The sequence below is a fragment of the Bipolaris zeicola genome, assembly GCF_000523435.1.
Source record: "Bipolaris zeicola 26-R-13 unplaced genomic scaffold scaffold_51, whole genome shotgun sequence".
Lineage (NCBI taxonomy): Eukaryota > Fungi > Ascomycota > Dothideomycetes > Pleosporales > Pleosporaceae > Bipolaris > Bipolaris zeicola.
Genome location: NW_006912100.1, coordinates 100,407 through 117,320, shown reverse-complemented (window position 1 = coordinate 117,320; position 16,914 = coordinate 100,407). Strand labels below are relative to the sequence as shown.

The 16,914-nt window shown below is 49.9% G+C and overlaps 8 protein-coding genes across 8 annotated transcripts; 5 read left to right on the top strand and 3 right to left on the bottom strand.

Annotated features, from left to right (window-relative positions):
* Window positions 1-417: 417 nt before the first annotated feature.
* COCCADRAFT_93011 (uncharacterized protein) lies at window positions 418-972 on the top strand (the record flags this gene model as incomplete). The annotated part of the gene is made up of 3 exons (XM_007712911.1): window positions 418-478; window positions 612-752; window positions 818-972. Coding segments are annotated over 3 exons (357 nt in total), but the record flags the coding sequence as incomplete, so codon positions are not given.
* An 896-nt stretch (window positions 973-1,868) lies between these two features.
* Window positions 1,869-3,002, top strand: COCCADRAFT_4058 (uncharacterized protein; the record flags this gene model as incomplete). Its single annotated transcript, XM_007712864.1, has 2 exons — window positions 1,869-2,016; window positions 2,167-3,002. The coding sequence occupies 2 exons, from the start codon at window positions 1,869-1,871 to the stop codon at window positions 3,000-3,002; spliced, it is 984 nt and encodes a 327-aa protein (XP_007711054.1).
* A 1,078-nt stretch (window positions 3,003-4,080) lies between these two features.
* Window positions 4,081-5,723, top strand: COCCADRAFT_4057 (glycoside hydrolase family 72 protein; the record flags this gene model as incomplete). Its single annotated transcript, XM_007712863.1, has 4 exons — window positions 4,081-4,089; window positions 4,165-4,689; window positions 4,744-4,998; window positions 5,058-5,723. 4 exons carry the CDS (start codon window positions 4,081-4,083, stop codon window positions 5,721-5,723), a joined length of 1,455 nt encoding a protein of 484 aa, XP_007711053.1.
* Window positions 5,724-6,128: 405 nt separating this feature from the next.
* Window positions 6,129-11,062, bottom strand: COCCADRAFT_92969 (uncharacterized protein; the record flags this gene model as incomplete). The annotated part of the gene is made up of 5 exons (XM_007712910.1): window positions 6,129-7,338; window positions 7,385-7,609; window positions 7,663-7,877; window positions 7,936-10,491; window positions 10,538-11,062. 5 exons carry the CDS (start codon window positions 11,060-11,062, stop codon window positions 6,129-6,131), a joined length of 4,731 nt encoding a protein of 1,576 aa, XP_007711100.1.
* Window positions 11,063-11,491: 429 nt separating this feature from the next.
* Window positions 11,492-12,712, top strand: COCCADRAFT_35784 (uncharacterized protein; the record flags this gene model as incomplete). Its single annotated transcript, XM_007712909.1, has 3 exons — window positions 11,492-11,706; window positions 11,788-12,073; window positions 12,143-12,712. The coding sequence occupies 3 exons, from the start codon at window positions 11,492-11,494 to the stop codon at window positions 12,710-12,712; spliced, it is 1,071 nt and encodes a 356-aa protein (XP_007711099.1).
* Window positions 12,713-12,792: 80 nt separating this feature from the next.
* COCCADRAFT_4054 (uncharacterized protein) lies at window positions 12,793-13,775 on the bottom strand (the record flags this gene model as incomplete). The annotated part of the gene is made up of 3 exons (XM_007712862.1): window positions 12,793-13,435; window positions 13,501-13,510; window positions 13,655-13,775. The coding sequence occupies 3 exons, from the start codon at window positions 13,773-13,775 to the stop codon at window positions 12,793-12,795; spliced, it is 774 nt and encodes a 257-aa protein (XP_007711052.1).
* A 697-nt stretch (window positions 13,776-14,472) lies between these two features.
* On the top strand, window positions 14,473-14,853 carry COCCADRAFT_25303 (uncharacterized protein; the record flags this gene model as incomplete). The annotated part of the gene is made up of 1 exon (XM_007712876.1): window positions 14,473-14,853. The coding sequence occupies one exon, from the start codon at window positions 14,473-14,475 to the stop codon at window positions 14,851-14,853; it is 381 nt and encodes a 126-aa protein (XP_007711066.1).
* Window positions 14,854-15,041: 188 nt separating this feature from the next.
* COCCADRAFT_92978 (glycoside hydrolase family 71 protein) lies at window positions 15,042-16,157 on the bottom strand (the record flags this gene model as incomplete). The annotated part of the gene is made up of 1 exon (XM_007712908.1): window positions 15,042-16,157. The coding sequence occupies one exon, from the start codon at window positions 16,155-16,157 to the stop codon at window positions 15,042-15,044; it is 1,116 nt and encodes a 371-aa protein (XP_007711098.1).
* Between the last annotated feature and the right edge of the window lie 757 nt (window positions 16,158-16,914).

Sequence of the window (16,914 nt, the reverse complement as noted above, 5' to 3'; positions counted from 1 at the left end):
GGTGATTGCGGCGAGAGGAGCGTGGGTTGTTGGATCAATCGAGGGCTCGCGCGTCTTTGGTATCCTCTGGTAGGTCTTGGCTGAGGATCAACTCGCCAAGGCCACGTTAAAGTTTAATTGTACTAATGTTGATGGTCCGCAGCAGCTGACAGAGATCGCGCCAAACTATCAAGTCGATGCGCGTGCCCGGGGAGATGCCAAATGGTTTGTTCGCTGCGTTTCGGACACTTTGCAACTGTTCGGGGGCGTGAAGCTAAGCCAAGCTGACTAGTAGTATGGCCGTTTCAGAGCAATGATACGCAGGCGTACGTATTCGCCGGAAATTCAGTGGAGAAGACACGGCATGGCATTCTGCACAGCACCCTGCCTCCCCATCCATGCAGCCCTCGCTGCGAGGCTGACTGTTATGCCTGTGCTGTGTGCTTAATTGCCACAGCCAATGGAAAATTTATTGTCACAACCAGCGCGCTGACGGTATGTCCTCGAGGGCGATTACACATGGCACCCACAGGCGTGTCCCTAATGAATAACACACTAATACAAAGAGGAGTGTCTAATTTGGGCAAGTGTAAATCATAGGATTTGCAACTATCTAACTGCATCTACCCAAGCTACCGATGCCCCCCAGCATGCCACCATTCCACCCTCGGTGCTACTCGCGGACCGGACATGCGAAGCTGCGAGTGTTATTACAAAAAGTGATCTGAGCGCTGTTAGCAGTGCTCCAGCTGCAATCTCGCAAAACCTTCATAGTAGGCAATATGCTCAGACAGCCGTGTTTAATCATCCCCTATCACCTGGCCTCTGGCCGCGGCAGCCCAAGACGGATTGCCACAACTTTCAGCACAAAGACCACAATTACGCAGCGCTGGACGAGCCAGCATTGCAACTCCACAACCCGTCATCCCAGCCGAAGCTGGTAGGGTGCGGGAGGGTGACCCGGCAACAGATGTCATTGAATGGATAGACTAGTTTTCCTCCTGGCGAAAGAAAAGAAAGGTGGGGTGCTTACCACTGAGGGAGTGAAGATATAAGCTATGCTGTAGTCTGCTTACAACGTCAGCAACGTCCATTGGAAACATTGATTCAACAAGATAGAGATCAAGTTATATCAGACAAAGGTAAGCGGTATATAACTTCCACATTGTAGTTCGGAAGCAGAACTGAAATAATACGTTCATCACAAAATGAGATTGTAGGGGTGCAGAGCTCGACTTACCAAATGTCAGTGCCTGGCCTTCCTGGCTACACCAGGTCAAGGCTGTGTGAATGCACTCATGGGTAGTGTCACAGTGCGCCCAGGCAAACCACCTCTAGTGTTGGACAGCGAAGACCTCCGGTGATGCAAGCCGAAATAGCAGCTTGTGCTCAGCGAAGGTCTCGAGATCCCACAGACCCCATGCTCATATCCGTATGCGCAGACTCTCCTAGAAGAACACGACAGCGGCAGCTCGGGCGCATTGCCAGCATATTGTCAATACATCCATCTCAGTGACTGGGCACCGTTGCGAGATGTTATTGCTGTAGCATCTGAATTGAGTCAGCCAAAGTCGCAAAGCCTGCCGTGAAACCAAAAGCTGATAGAAACGAGATCAGAGGGTGGTGCATGTGTTCAAAGCTCATTTGAGATCACAAGAACGTATTTCAAGGGTATCAATCATGGAAGATCGGGTAGAAAGAAAATGCGGTGGTAACTTACCTCGAATGCTGAAGTGTTGTAAGGAAAGAAAGTTGGCCCGGACGCGAAGGAAAATTGAGCTTGAGGAACGAACTCTTGGCGGATCTGCAGCTTAGTCATGCATAATTTGCGTGCCTACCGCCATGAGATCATCCACATTTCTTGCAGCACAAACATCTACCCCCACACAATGGCTATGAATATTGACAGACGGAGAAATAATGCGCCTAGTGGTGGAACAAGTGCTCCCGTGTTTGCGCGCACTATCAGGGAGCCGCAATATGTCGAAAAGTTGAGACCGACAAGATCAAGAGGCCCAAATGAGCTTCGCAGGATCTGTGAGTTGTTAGGTTTACCTATCGGCGCTTCTACGAGCACCTTGTTCGCTCGACCTGGATGTCATTGCTTAGAGAAAGCTGTCGACAAGCTTTGCACAGCTCCAGGATGCGCTGGTTATCCGTATTCTATGTGCTAATACTCAAGTATAGTCCTCCAAACGTCCATTATACCCTCTGCGTCCGGCTCCGCGTACCTCGAGATACCGTCGTCTTCGGTTGCGAACAATTCTAGCCTCATTGCGCCAACTTCCTCGCTTAAGATAACGGCCTCAATACAAGGCCCAAAGCCCCTCCCCCGCAGCGCGCCCTTTAGTCCGTCGCTTCTCTTAACGACTACTGTGAAATTTGCACCGTTTGCAACACGGCATAGGCGGGGCTATCTACGCGACGCAACAGAACGCGACCTGGGCGTGCATCTGGAGACAGCACTACGAGGCGTCATCATTGGCGAAAGATGGCCCAAGAGTGGCGTGGAAGTTGTGGTCACAATTCTTGAGGGCGATGAAGATGGCTGGTGGGGTGATTTGGCAAGCGGGGGAAACGCGACAGGAAGTGGGTGGGGTCTCTTGAATGTTTTGGCAGGCTGTATTACGGTTGCCAGTGCTGCAATAACAGACGCGGGCATTGACTGCGTGGATGTAGTATGTGGAGGCGTGGCCGCCATTGTACGAAATCCGTCGTCAAAAAACGAGCAAGAGCTGCTTAGGATTCTGGACCCGTGTCCTGCGGAGCACAGGGAAGTGGTTGCAGCGTGCGTAGTGGGTTACTTGGCTTCAAGAGACGAGATCACGGAGATGTGGATGAAGGGAGACGTTGGTGCAGAGCCAGATGCGCTCATTGAGGGAGCTACACACGCGGCTGTGGGCAGTCTCGCGGTAGTCAAGGAGGTATTGCTCGAGGCAGTCCAGGCCAAATTCCAAAAGCAAGTCGAGGGCGGCGAGAGCGGCGTGAAGAGAAAGGCGCAGGATGTGGACATGAGTGGATGACGAGCGCCTGGGCATGTTTCGTTGCCAATAGACCCGTCCAGCAGTTAGCGGAAGCCCTTTTTGCATGAAACTGGATTCCAACGGCCCCAACAGCCGGTGGACAGGTTTCTCAAAGGTCAAGTGCATGGTGCGAACTAAGAAGCTGCACAAGCGTCCCACATGGAGCAATCGACCATTTGAGTGCCATGGCTAGCTCGACCAACAGCAGGGATTCGACGGCGGGGGTCATGAATACAATTATGCAGGAATGTGAAGAGTCGATGGAAGTGCACTGTTGTGCAGGCAGTGCCGTGGCTTGTAGCCATTGGTAAGCCGATACACAAGAAAACGAGTGGCTGGGGAAGGATGGAGAGTGGCGTCACAGTTACTCGGACGTGTTACTAGGGGCGCACGGCTGGTAGGATGCAAGATGCTGCCGACGGCATGGAAAAGCAAGATATGGTGGGGGACTTGAGCCGGGATAGCAAAGCTTCTTCGCGACCCACCCATTCCTATTCCTCCATGGACACTAGCACTAGTATGGCACTTGGACTTTGCACTGACACTGACATCGACACTACCAATGCTGATAATGCCAACGGCCGTGGGTCCTGAGGTCATCCCGCTCCTGCCTCGCCTGGTTGACTTGACTGCCAAGATTAGACCCCAATCGCGCCTTCCGGATATGCGGCGTGATGGATTGCTCCTGCCCGCCTCGCTTGTTTATTGTTGTGGCCGCCGTCGTGGTGATAGTGACAGTGAATTGCTTCGAGTTTCATCCAGTCCAGCGCAACACTCTCTTCTCTCCACTCACTTCCTTGGCTCTCCGTCATTTCAGGCAGACTGATCGGTTCCCCACGCCCTCTTTTTCTCGCTCCCTCGAATCACAACACGCTATCCGGCAGGTAATCCGTCTTAGCTGATCCTCTCCCGCCAAGAATACCTGCAACTAGCGTTGGTGCAATATCGATTGCGATACTGCCGCAAACCGGCTATCATAACATTATAAGACTCGCTCGAGTCGCTCTCTAGTAACTGTCCCACAGGGCTCTGCGTCTTTCGTTCCACCATCGTTGTTCTTTGACAGTCGTTCGCTGATATGTCTTTTGTAAGTACCTTGCATCAAGAGCGTTCCGCTCATGTTTCCGCTAGTACCCGCATCGCTAATCACTCATGTGCTTAGCTTACTCGCGCGGCTGTCATTCTCCCAGCCCTCTTCTCATATCTTGGCCATGCTGTCAATCCCGTTGAAGTTCGCGGTCGCGACTTCATTGACACTGTTACGGGCGAGCGCCTTATGATAATTGGTGTCGACTACCAGCCCGGAGGACAAGGCGCATATCAACCTTCCAACAAAGAGGATGCCCTAACCAATTCCGGTGTCTGCTTGCGAGATGCAGTCCTCATGCAGAGACTCGGTGTGAACACACTTCGTGTCTACAATCTTGATCCTGCCCTCGATCACTCCGAGTGTGCCTCCATCTTCAATGCCGCTGGCATTTACATGATGCTCGACGTCAACTCTCCCTTGCCAGGCGAGAGCATCAACCGCGCTGAACCATGGACTAGCTACAACAGCGACTATCTTAACCGCGCCTTTGGAATCATTGAGAACTTCAAGAACTTCCCAAACACGCTTGGATTCTTCTCCGCCAACGAGGTTATGAATGATTTGTCTACTGCCGAGTTCAACCCGCAGTACATCCGTGTACGTTTTCATATTTGCAACGATTTTCGCGTTTAGTTGACTGACGTAAATCAGGCAGTTCAACGTGACATGAAAAACTATATCAAGAACCATGTGAACCGTACCATACCTGTCGGTTATTCCGCTGCCGATGTCCGAGAGATTTTGCAAGATACTTGGGCTTACATGCAGTGTGTCCACGACGAGGATATGTCTTCATCTGACTTTTTCGGCCTCAACTCTTACAGCTGGTGCAATGGCGACAACATCCAAACTTCCGGCTATGATACCCTAGCCAACATGTTTGCTAACTCTGCCATTCCTGTTTTTGTAGGTCTTATGCTTGCCACAACATTAATAACTATCAGAGAAGTCTAACCATCATACAGTTCAGCGAATACGGTTGCAATCGTGTAACTCCCCGTGACTTTGATGAAGTACAGGCTCTTTATGGTGACCAAATGAGAGCTCTCTCTGGTGGCCTTGTATACGAGTACTCCGCCGAAGAGGCGGGCTATGGCCTGGTCGAGATTGAACAAGATGGTTCAGTCAAACTGATGCAAGATTTCGATAACCTCCAAAAGCAATTTAACAAGCTTGACATCAAAGCGCTCGAATCAGCAAGCCCTCAGTCCACCGATGTCCAAGCTCCAGAGTGTAGCGACAGCCTCATAACCGCAAATGAATTCAGCAAAAACTTTACGATTCCGGCCGTTTGCCCAGGGTGTCAGGATCTCATCAACAACGGTATCGAGAATGCTCAAAACGGAAGGTTGGTCAATGTAGACGAGACAAATGTTCAGCAAAAGATCTATGGTAGTGGTGGCCAGCAGATTCAGAACCTCAAGCTCAACATTGTCTCGGATGGAGCCAACACACCAAACGGCGAAAACACCAGCCCAAGCTCTACCGGCGGAGACAATAACAACAGCCAACCCAGTCAAACTGGTAATGGGGCGCGGCCTACTGAGACAGGAACAGGGATAGTTGTGCACCCTAGAGGCAGCAGTATGCTAGCTCTTGTCTCTTTCGTTGTTTGCGCTCTATGCTTGTAATCTTGAGACTTTTATGATTTCTATGAAGTAAAGGCTCTTCCTTATTCAGTTAATGTTTTGTATAATGGGGAATACGAATTCTGATGACACGAGGAGACTACGGCTCTGAAATCCGGAATCATGTAGCCTTTTTTTCCTTTTCTCTGATTGTATTTCCTTACAAGCGAGCATGTATATATCCTATACTTCTTTACTTGGCATGAGCTAGTCGATGGACTATTAAAAAGATATTGTAGACGGTAGAAAAACCATTTCGACACTCGGAAAAAACCCAATCCCGGTAATGAACTTATTGAGATAACCTGACTATTTCTATTCGAGAACTCTGGACATAGTCAATGCTTCAGCTCCAAGCCGGATAAATATTACACCAATCAACCTCGTGCCACCCTACTCAGCCTGTCCCTAAATGCTCAACCCCATCGCCTCCCTCATCTGCTCTTCCTTTGCTTTAGATCCCTCTCCCTCCACTTCCTCATCCACACAATCACACCCATACACATTACGAAACTGGAACGGCGGCAGTCCCTCCAGCTTCTCCAATGCAGCCTGACTAGCCCTAACCCGCGCATACCTCCCACTCTGACCCAGCGAGTAGAAATGCACTTTACCATGAATCAAGACCATAGCTGCAATCGCCTTGCCCTTCCCAGGAATGATGGTTTCCGTCTCCAGAGCGCCCATGCGCCAGTCACTACATCCAAAGTTGATAGTGAGCAGGCGACTAAGTCGAGTAGTAGGATGATTCGAAGCAAAGTTCTCGTACGAGTCGAGTGTCATATCGAGGAAGAATGGCTTGAGGTGCATTTCGAAAAAGGTCTGGACCACGCCAAAGTCGAATTCTGCGTCGACGAAGATGCTGGCGACGTATGCTTCGATGACGTCGGCGAGGCACTTGGGGGGTTCGCTGATGGTGACCCAGTAGTCGACTGCGCCGCCGGCTTCGCGCTCGGCTTCTTCGGCTTCGAGCACGTAGTCGCGGATCTGGTTGGTCAGTGTGGCGGTGTTTTGCTTTATGTGGACGTGCCAGCCTAGCTTGACGCATACGGCGCCGAGGAACTTGTTGGATACCATTGGTGTCTTGTGTTCGGTGAGCCAATGCGGGTCCTTGTCTGGATATTTGAAGTAGAGATGCGTGATGAACGCCATGTCGAGGAGTGCATCCCCAGCAAACTCAAGTCGTTGGTAATTGGGTATGCTCTCGTACATGTAGGGGTACGAAGGATGGGCGAACGCCGACCGAAGGAGGCGAGGGTACTTGAAGTGGTAAGGATGCTTCATTTCAATCTTTCGAGCCATGTCAAGCATCGCTGCGCTAGCCTCCGCAGTCTGGTACTTTGGCTTTTGATATGCATCATAGTAGTCTGACCACTTTGACATTATATGGTCCGGGCTGTTGGCAAAGAGCTTTACTGCCTTTACCGCTTCGTCCCAATCAGTGGGTCTCCATCGACCACCTGTGTAATACTCTTGTAAGGCTGCGCCAATAAAGGCTTCACATACGTCGGCGATGCTCTTGTCTCCCAGGTTGTGTGTGAGATTGAGCCAGTCGTCCTGGGATTTGTTCGCACCCTTGCCCTTGAGTAGTTTTAGGCCTTCAGGATACCATGTACGACTACTAACGTCAGTCCATGTTGTAGAGTATTTTTCAGCTCACATACCGAGAGAAGGATTCTGTGCGAATATATTTGTAAAGTTGCAGATCCTGCTCTGTGCCTTCTGTAGAAACAATTTTCTTCGTTCCCACTGCTGTCTCCATGAGGTTCTTATTGCATAGCATCTCCATACGACGGACATGAAATTCAAATTCGTTCTCATCTGGCTGTTGGACGAAGACAGAAAGGGATGTCGCCATTTTCAAGAAGCAGTCACCCAAGAACTCCAAACTAAGCATTGATGTTAGCTTGGACTTATTCGTGCGAAGCATATGCGTACATACCGCTCATAATTTGGGCCCATACCACTTTTGAAGTTGATATTTTCTTCGTCATGCTCCTCCGAATTTTCCGAATCCTTCGTCAAGGCCTCCAAGGCAAGCGCTGGGTTGACTTTGAGATCCAGGACGCTACAAGCTTCCAATGCGATGAGGTAGCTCTCGAAGCGGTGGATAATAGCCGGCAACACATAGCACATGACTACGAATGGTGTCGCAAGCTGGGTTGTTAGTATTAATAGTTTGAATGCTTAGAAATGAGAGTAACTCCAAACTTACATTGGATATATGAAAAGGCTCTGGACAAATGTATGCCTTGAGGTCATCCAACTCTCCCTTCTCCTTGTCCTCGATACGCGCAAGCTGATTTCGACGCAAAGGGATCTTTTCGGCTTGAAGAACAGGTTGTGATTGGTTCCATTTCGAGATATTCCTACTTCTTGTCCATGTGCTATCGCTGTAGTCTAGAATACAGCTCATGAATTTATGGCCTTGGCGAGCAAGGCCTCTGGGGACAGGATCTTGTGGTTTGAGGTGAGGCGCAAAACGTTCGGAGTAGTAGCGCCGACCTCCATTTCCTGGATCTACAAAGTAGCGGTTAATAAGATCCTCAGGTTTAGTATCAGCCGTCCATCTCCATGTTGGTTCGTGGTAAACTCTGCGCAATTGATCCATGTCCAAAATCTGGTCGAGGGTAGTCACGGAAGAAATAAAAGATGCTCGATCCGGATGTACTGGAACAACCCAGTAAGACATGTTCCGAGCATTCTTTTCGAACTCCTTGTTGTATATGTCTTTGTATATGCGCAAGGTGAACACTGTAACTTTTTCCAGCATATCTGCAGGCACGTGAAACGATACCATAGAAGACCGAGAAACAATGTTGGAAGGCCTACCATCCATGAGGTAGATTGGAAATTCAGGCAATTTGGGGAGCTGATTCCGGGTAAGAAAGCCCAGAGGTTGATGAGGTCGATCGAGACCAGCATCAAGATCAACAACCGTGAGAAAGAGACTGGCAGGGACCAAACCTCTTCCTGCTTGCCAAAACTCTGGTTTGATAAGCATGGGATACCTACCTTTCTTCTTCTCACCGAGTGCTAGCAAGGCATTCCTTCCAGCTGGCAATCGCTTGATGGTTGTTGGTAGTAAGTTGTCATCCAAATAACCCTTTTTGTAGAGCTCGAGACACGCCTTGTACGCTGCAGAACACTTAGCGATTGCCTTTTTGCTCTGCACATCACCAATTGTTGTGTTGACTGGTGAGTGTTCTGGGAGTATCACTTCCGATACGAAGCCTCTTCGTTGAGGATCCCGACCGTCATAGTTGAGATCAGGGCAGACCACGTATGTGGGCTGTAGCATAGTTTGTCTGTCAGGTCCCGGCAGGGTTGCGACGAAATGATTGAGAATAGCCAAACTCGAACGGAATGAGAGCTTTGCACCGAGTTTGGTGATGAAGCTCGGATACAACTGATCCTCAAATGTCAAAAGATCCATGCTTTCATTGTCGTACTCATCGATGTGACGATCTTGCGGAAGCTCTCTGCAGAACCGCCTCATGACTTGCTCATCAAGTTTGACGTCCATGACTCGCTCGCGGTGATCATGGTTACCCTCTTCAATCATGTGCAGATACTTCGAGTTTCGATGCCTTGCGCGGCCACGAGACTGTACATATGCAATCATAGTATGATAGAGATCGAATCTGACGACCAAGTTGCATTGAGGGATGTCAAGGCCTTCCTCAGCGACAGAAGTGGCAAAGAGGCAATTCAGCTCTCCACGTCGGAACTTGGCCACAGTGAGAATCTGATTGCGGAGAGATATGTTTTGCTCATGCTCACGGGTGTTGATACCAACCAGTACACTACACCGGAGGTGCGGGCCGCCAATCTGTGAGAAAATGAGCTGTAACAACCGCGCTGTCTGTCGCTGTTCAACGAAGACGATGCATCGAGCCTCGTCGCTGCGTTCGTAATACAGGTTGAGCCAGTAATGAAGTTTCTGGACTTTGGAGCTCACATCCTGGTTACTCAGAGAGCACGCGCCGAAATTGAGTTGCTGAACAAACTCAGCTGCCTCTTGCAAGCGCTTCACCTTGGCATCCCACTCTTTGATTTCGTCTGGCCGATTTTTGGAGTGTTTAAGACGTTCCCGCTGCTCCAATTTGCGACTTTGCTCTTCGGTAAAGACGAAAGACCAGTACATATCAGAAGCCCAGCGTCCAAGTTCTCTACCATGGCGCTTTGATGCGAGAAAGTACTTGCCAAAAGCCCTTATATCTCCGAACTTAGCTTTGATCTTTTGATGTAATGGCGTCTCGTACTCTTCCTGCAAGCGAGGATACATTGCGACTTCTTCATCTGGTCGGCTGATGCTGTTTGAAGCAAGTGTGCTCTCGGCAGTGGTGGCAATTTTGGAATGAAGCAGCTTTTCTAGATTCCTAGCAGCTTCTTTGATATGGTCTGCTGACAGTCCCTTCGTATCAACAGGAGAGGCTGTCATGCCGAAAATGCGGGGTCGTTGAGAAACGTTCGTCTCTTGGAGGTAATAGTCCTTCATCAGACGGGCGTACGGGTGGTTGCTTTTGGCGTGGTGAGCCTCGTCGAAGATGAGGAGATTTATCTGGGACATGGTGATGAAAGAATGCATCATGCACTGAACGAGGACCTCTGCTGTACAGACTATGGCCATGTTCTTATCAAAGTAGCTCTGCCAAGTCGACTTTGACCATAGTGATGCGCCCATTGAACCACATATTCCTTCCACGTTTTGATCGAGACCACAGCGTAGGACGTTTGCTTGTTGGAAAACGAGGTTGACTGAGTCGACCTGGAAGTGTCAGCTGCGTTTGTTTAAATTGAGTTGATGGACCTACAAGAAAGAAGGCCATTTTTGGAGTGCCACCTCTCGCCCGGTGGTCAAGCTCCATGTCCAGGACATGTCGCAATAGAAGAGTTGCAATATGTGTTTTCCCGGAACCGGTATCCAGTACTGCAATCACATTCTCAGACTTCGCTCTCTGGAACAGCTCAGTCTGATAGTCGCGCGGGTTAGTGATACGGACTGTTGTTTCTTGATTCGCAAGAATGTCGCGAATCGAGAGTTGCTCTTCTTTGGCGCTTTTTGCAGCTGCATCTTCAACCTCTCGCTGCGTCAAGACTGCACTGATATTAGTAGCAAAGGCTTTCATGATACTGTTCTGCGCTCTGCGTTTCTCTATGCTTGTCGCAGGACCGTGACTACGCGCATTGTCGGCTTCGACATCGGAATCTTCGTCCAATTCACCATCACGTTGCGTGGACTGCTCAATCTCGTCATCTTGGATAGATATGGTGCGGATGAGATTCTCCTCAGATAGGAGGTAATCCTCCTGCTCCTCTTCGATTTCAATCCATACCATTGTAGTAGTTGGGATGCACTCTAGGTGTCTGAATTGTCACGGTTGCCGTGAAAGAAGCAAATAGTGGAAGTGTTTCGCTTAAGTGGGTTGGTGAGTGAAGGTAAGAGGTCGCTGCTATTTGCGCGACTGCATGCAAGCCTTGCCAATCAGCAAACAACGCACTCGCCCGTGACCACACCCAAGCATGTTACACCATTTTGGTCTGTGCATTGGAACAGGCGGTCAGCTTCATTTTCGCACACCGAAATGGGCGCATCATCAATCTAAGAGTGAATACTTCGAAGTGGGCGGTCGATTTACGGGGATGGCGGGGTACGCGATGCTCAACTCGGAGGACCGTGCTGACTCAACACCATTTCACGCTCTCACGTGGCTACGTATCGAAACTTCCTCATCGTCAGCACAACTCTAACACTCAATCTCCACAAAATGTCAGAAGAACCACTGAGTCTGCGAGGGCTCTTCTTCAAAGCCGAGAAGGCCCGCGAAGAACTTTCATCTTCTTACGAGCCAAACAGTCCCACCTTCCAGGAAAAGCTCGGCACGACCATTGCCACTTATGAAGAATGTCTCAAGATCGCAGAACAAGTGTCGCTGTTCAGCCCAAACGAGTCTCTTGAAGACATATCGTCAACCGATTTACAGTATGTTAAATCTTATTGATACACATTGCTGGATTTCCACATCTTTCACAAGAACGAACACCATGCTTACAAACCAACCAGATACCTAGCGATAAACTACCATCTAGCCGAACTCGTGCAGAAAATTTCAAACACCGATGTCTCGCTCAGAAAGTCAAACCTTCTACGTGCTCGGGGTTACTATGAGCGGTTTCTGAAGTTGCTAGATTCCTACGATATGCTTGGCAAAGCGGATACGAAACTTCTCGAAGCCTACAATGAAAACAAAAATAATTTCTCTACTGCCAACACGCGGGATGCAGCAGCAAGACGAGACGTGAAAATTGCCCGGTTTAAAGAGGAGAAGGAGCTCAAGAGGAAACTTGAGGTAAAATCTACCTTATGCTTAACTGTTTTTGTATAGGGAATGTGTGAGAGGCTAACTGCGCGACTACAGTATCTACGACAAAATCCCAAACTGGCAGAGCAAGATGAGCAGGTGGTACGAGATCTACACCTGACTGATCTGGCATTCATGGTCCATCAGACCTTTGCTTCACTCGAGTCAATGGCGCAGGAACTTCACATTATCTCGCTAGCACCACCTGCGCCACCGCCAGGCCAGGATCAGCAAGTACCTGATGCCCGGCAAGACAGCAGAGGCAAAGACGGCTATTCCGAACGCCTAGATGGTCAGTATGCTGGGTTGAGGTACTCTGGGCCCATCTTGAGTAGCGATGGTAAACCCATGCGGCCGTTTACGCTATTGGATAGCCGCCAAACCCTGAAGAAGGGCGTCTTCCGCCCCGATCACAACCTACCAACCATGACGATTGACGAGTATCTAGAGGAAGAGAGGAAGAGGGGTGGCATAATCGAGGGTGGAGGTCCACAGTCTGCAATCCAACCAGAGCCGAATGAGGATGATCTTGATGCAGCGGATGCTGAGACGATGAAGCAACGTGCATGGGACGAATATGTAGAGGCGAATCCCAAGGGCTCAGGAAACACATTGAACAGAGGTTGATCATGGATAGAAAGGCCACCAAATAGTTGAATGAAAAGAGAGAGAGAAAAAAGAGAGAACACCAAGAATCCAGTGCTTGTCTATAGCTTCTCAGGTGCCAATTCGGGCCATTTCTCAATCACAAGGTTGAACAGCCCCTTGTTCAATACCGCGTAGCCCTTGACATCCAAATGCAACCCATCGGTAAACCATCCCTTTGGAAACGACTTTGAGCCAAGTAAGCCGCAGCCCGGCGGCAATTCGGCGTTGTACTCCCATCCCTCCTCCTTTGCCAGCGCATCCACAATGTCCTGCCAAAAGTTCAACCCCACCACCCTCTGCGTCTCCTCGTACTCTTTTGCAATCTTCATCACTCCCTCGGCGTACCGCTTCTTGTTCATGTACGTCCTATACCCGAGCATTTGCTTCCTCTTGCAATTTTCCTGCTCGACCTCCGCCTTGGACATGTTTTTGCTGATAGCCTCAACCTGACTGTTAATTGGCGGTGGCGTGATGAGAACGATTTTGGTATTGTCCATGGCCTGCTCTGTGAGGATAGTGTCGAGGAAGCCGCGGATATTCTCAGAGAAGACGGGCCATGGTACATACTCGGCGCCTTGCAAGCCGATACAGGCGTCGTTTGCGCCGAGGAAGATGGTAAAGAGGAGAGTCTGCGTTGCGCCTGAAGCTGTTGTGCTGCGTATTATGCGGGCAAAGTCATCTTGCAGGTCGGAGCTTGTGTAGCTGTGTGATGGATTAATGCTCGGAGTACTGTGAAGAAATTCCTGGCATGTTGTGGATGGGCATACCCTGCTCTACCTGTTGCGACATGGTCAGTATATAATATGATTAGGAGAGGATACAAGACTCTTGATGCGGGCTGGACGTCAGGTATACGCCAACAAACCCCATGGCGCAATACCTTGATCGACGATGGTTGCTAGAATTCGCACCTGAGCCTACCTTCATTCACGATCCCCACCTTGTACTGGTACTTTTGCTGAAGAAAACGGCCGAAGCCCTGAGTAGTCTCGCTAAAGCCCCACTCAGTGAGCGAATCACCAAAGAGCACAAACTCGGGCATGATTGATTTTGGTGGAGGGCCCGCTAACGAAAAAAACGGATCAGGCAATTTGAGGAATCAAGAAGAGGAGAAAGAAGAAAAGGGAAAAAAATGGAGCAAGGTTGTGTGTGCAAATGAGAGTGACTTGGCTGTATTCTGTGACTGCTCGAGATGCCCTTTCGGGCTTTGTGCTGGCTTGGGCTGACATGGCCTGCGCGAAAAGACGCAAGAGCAGAGAATACGGGCAGGATAGGCGCACGGTAACCGCATGGGGGATAGACTCGGTATGGAAACCAGGCCGCTAATGCATGTTGCTGTTTGCTGCAGCTACGACCGCCTAAAGCTTATGCTTACAGCAGCCACACTCGCTCGCATACACACACATCACACCAGCTGGTCTTGTAGACTATGTGTGTGGTTCGCAGGGCTGTAAATCCAGAACACCAAATGCTCAGAGTGATCGACGGCCTATGTCGGGAGATTCTAGAGAAAAACGCCTCGGCAGTGAATTGACGCGGTCAGAATGATGTCAGAGAGACATTGTCAAGAAGAGCTACACAAACGTAACTACTCGCTCATGCAAATCCATAGCCTATCAATACTTGAAGAGAGTTTTCCTTGCTACAAAACAACGAACATCCTCATCTCTCAACAAGCATCTACCCAATAACCCACACCGCATTCGACTTTGGAAAACGACCCAACATCACTACCAGCCATGTCCCTGCAAACCACGCTCCGCACACTACGCCAATCCACGCGCCTCCAACACAGGCTCTTCCAGACCTCACGTGCTACCTTCCCTCTTGCAAAAGCCTTCTCCACGTCTTGTCCCAACAAAAAACTAATGGACACTTCCAACCCCGCCTCCAACATCCCGGACCCGCATCCCAACTCGAGTGCAGCTCCAAATGCCAAAGTGCGGTCGGATAGTCAGCATACAGATCAGCAGTCGAGTGCTTCGCGCGATGAGGGCAAGCAAGGGGATGAGCATCCGGCGAAACAGCCCGACTTTCAGGCGCAGCCGGAGAGGACGACGGGGATTGGGGGTGGGGAGCAGGTGAAGGGGGGAAAGGAGGGGTTGGGTGAGAGGACGTAGTGTGATGGGTGAAGAAGGGGGGGGGAATGAAAGAAATGTAAAAGTATCTGTGTAGGGGAAGAGGAAATCATCAAGTTGATAGGCACAAAAAGAACGACAAAAGATTCAAGTGTATTCATCGTACCATTACTATTGATCGAGTGCCGAGCTTTTCCCAAATCCTGTGCTGATACTAATCTTCTAACGATTTAAGAAGGCAGACCAACAACTTCAAAGTTGTAGTTACAAAGCGGCTTGTCCTCTGTAACTTCAATACTACCATACCCGCCCCCAACCATCATACTTCCATCCCACACCTCAACCTGCACCTTCCCAGGAACCAGCTTCTCCAGTCCAGTAATCTTAAACTTGTTGAATCCCGGCGAGAGGGAAACGACGTTGCCCAATCGAACATTGCCGACTTTAACCTCAGCTTTGAGACCCTGCTTGTTTTGTGCTACGAGGAGAACACCGGATACCGCGTCCTCACCGCCAGTTACGATGCTGTCTGGCTTGGCGGTGTCGTCGGCGTAGCACGAACCGCCAATGGTCAGGGTGTGGTGCCAGAACGTGCCTTGGACGGGTTTGCCATTGGTAGGGTACATGTTGGCAGTCGACGTGTCGCCCCTCCTCCACGCGTTGATGAAGGAGGGAAGAATCTGCCAGTAGCCAGTGTGGTCATAGCCGTCAGTCAGAGCTTTTGTTCGGTTGTCCAGCGGTTCTGGGTGGAGGTGGCCCATGTAGTGACTTTCTCCGCCATCGTTCCACGTCTGCAGCTGCACCATGTCGGGCTGGACGTCTAGAATCTGGCCGATGCGGTTCTCGAGGTTGTCTTCGCCGCGGCGGTACCAGTTACCGTAGCTGGCGTGTTTGAATTGGAGAGGAGAAATGCCCATCATGAAGTACTTGTTCGCGTTCTTTGCGGCGGTCTGGAAGGTACGGTCTACTGCTGCTGATACGGCAACCCTGCCCTCTTGAACGGTGGGCCAGGAGTTCCAGTTGAACACACCGTCGAGAGCACTGCGACTCTGGAAGAAGTTGGTAGTAGGGTTGTAGACCTCAGAGAAGCCGGGTATGATCAGCACATCGCCTACTGTCCTTTTGAACTGGTTCCATCTGTCGTTGCTGATATTCTCGCCACCGAAAGTGGACAGGACAGGCTTCCGAGCATCGCCGTTTCGATCCTTCATCTTGAGGTACGAGGGACGGCCGCTGTATGTGGTGAAATAGGTAGCGTATTCAAGAGGGTCTTTCAAGATTCCTTTGCCGTGATCAAATGAAAAGAAGAGACTGAAGTCGCCCAATTCGTCTGCATGGTTGAACATGAAGTTGATAGTGTCATTAGACCACCATTCAAACTGGTCTTGATTCAGTTAGAGATGCCAACGAGAAGAATGATGCCAACAATTCATACCATAGTTCAGCGCGAAGCCGTCAAGACCAATGCTTTTCGCATCCTTGATATCCTGGATAACATCTTTCTCTTGAACACCGCCGACCATGTAGTGTGCGACACTGTTGATATAAGATCAGTCAACACTACTGACGAGACTTGGAAAATACTCACATGGGCCTTTCAACAGATTTGCGTAGCGCCACTCTGCACAGTCCAACGCTAGCTAAAAGGCCAACGGACATGGTAAAAATAAAGCGCATCTTGGTAGCACTTGGGTGTTGCAAATGCTAGAGCGGTGAATTTATGGTTATCCCGAGTGCGTTTCCAATCTCTTATATATGCTCTCCTTGTACCATCCTTGCAGGCGTCAAACACTGGTCTGCCTTAGGCAGCCAGCTATACAAGTCGACATCTTCTGACTGGCCCTTCAATGACGGCCTAAGAACAATCAATACTCTCAGGTGCATATGTGTGCACGAAGAGGGACACTGTTGGGTTATAGTCTTTCTTGTTCCACATCATGATTGGTACATTTGACTCTTTGCCCCGTATATTTCGATGCTCGATAAGTAGGTCCATCTTTATGATGACCTCAGGCGCGCAATCAAGCGGCAACGCCGCGGTAAAATACATTTTTGTGGTGTACAAGTCGTGTTAGCGCTGCTATGTGGGTATGATTGTCGTTG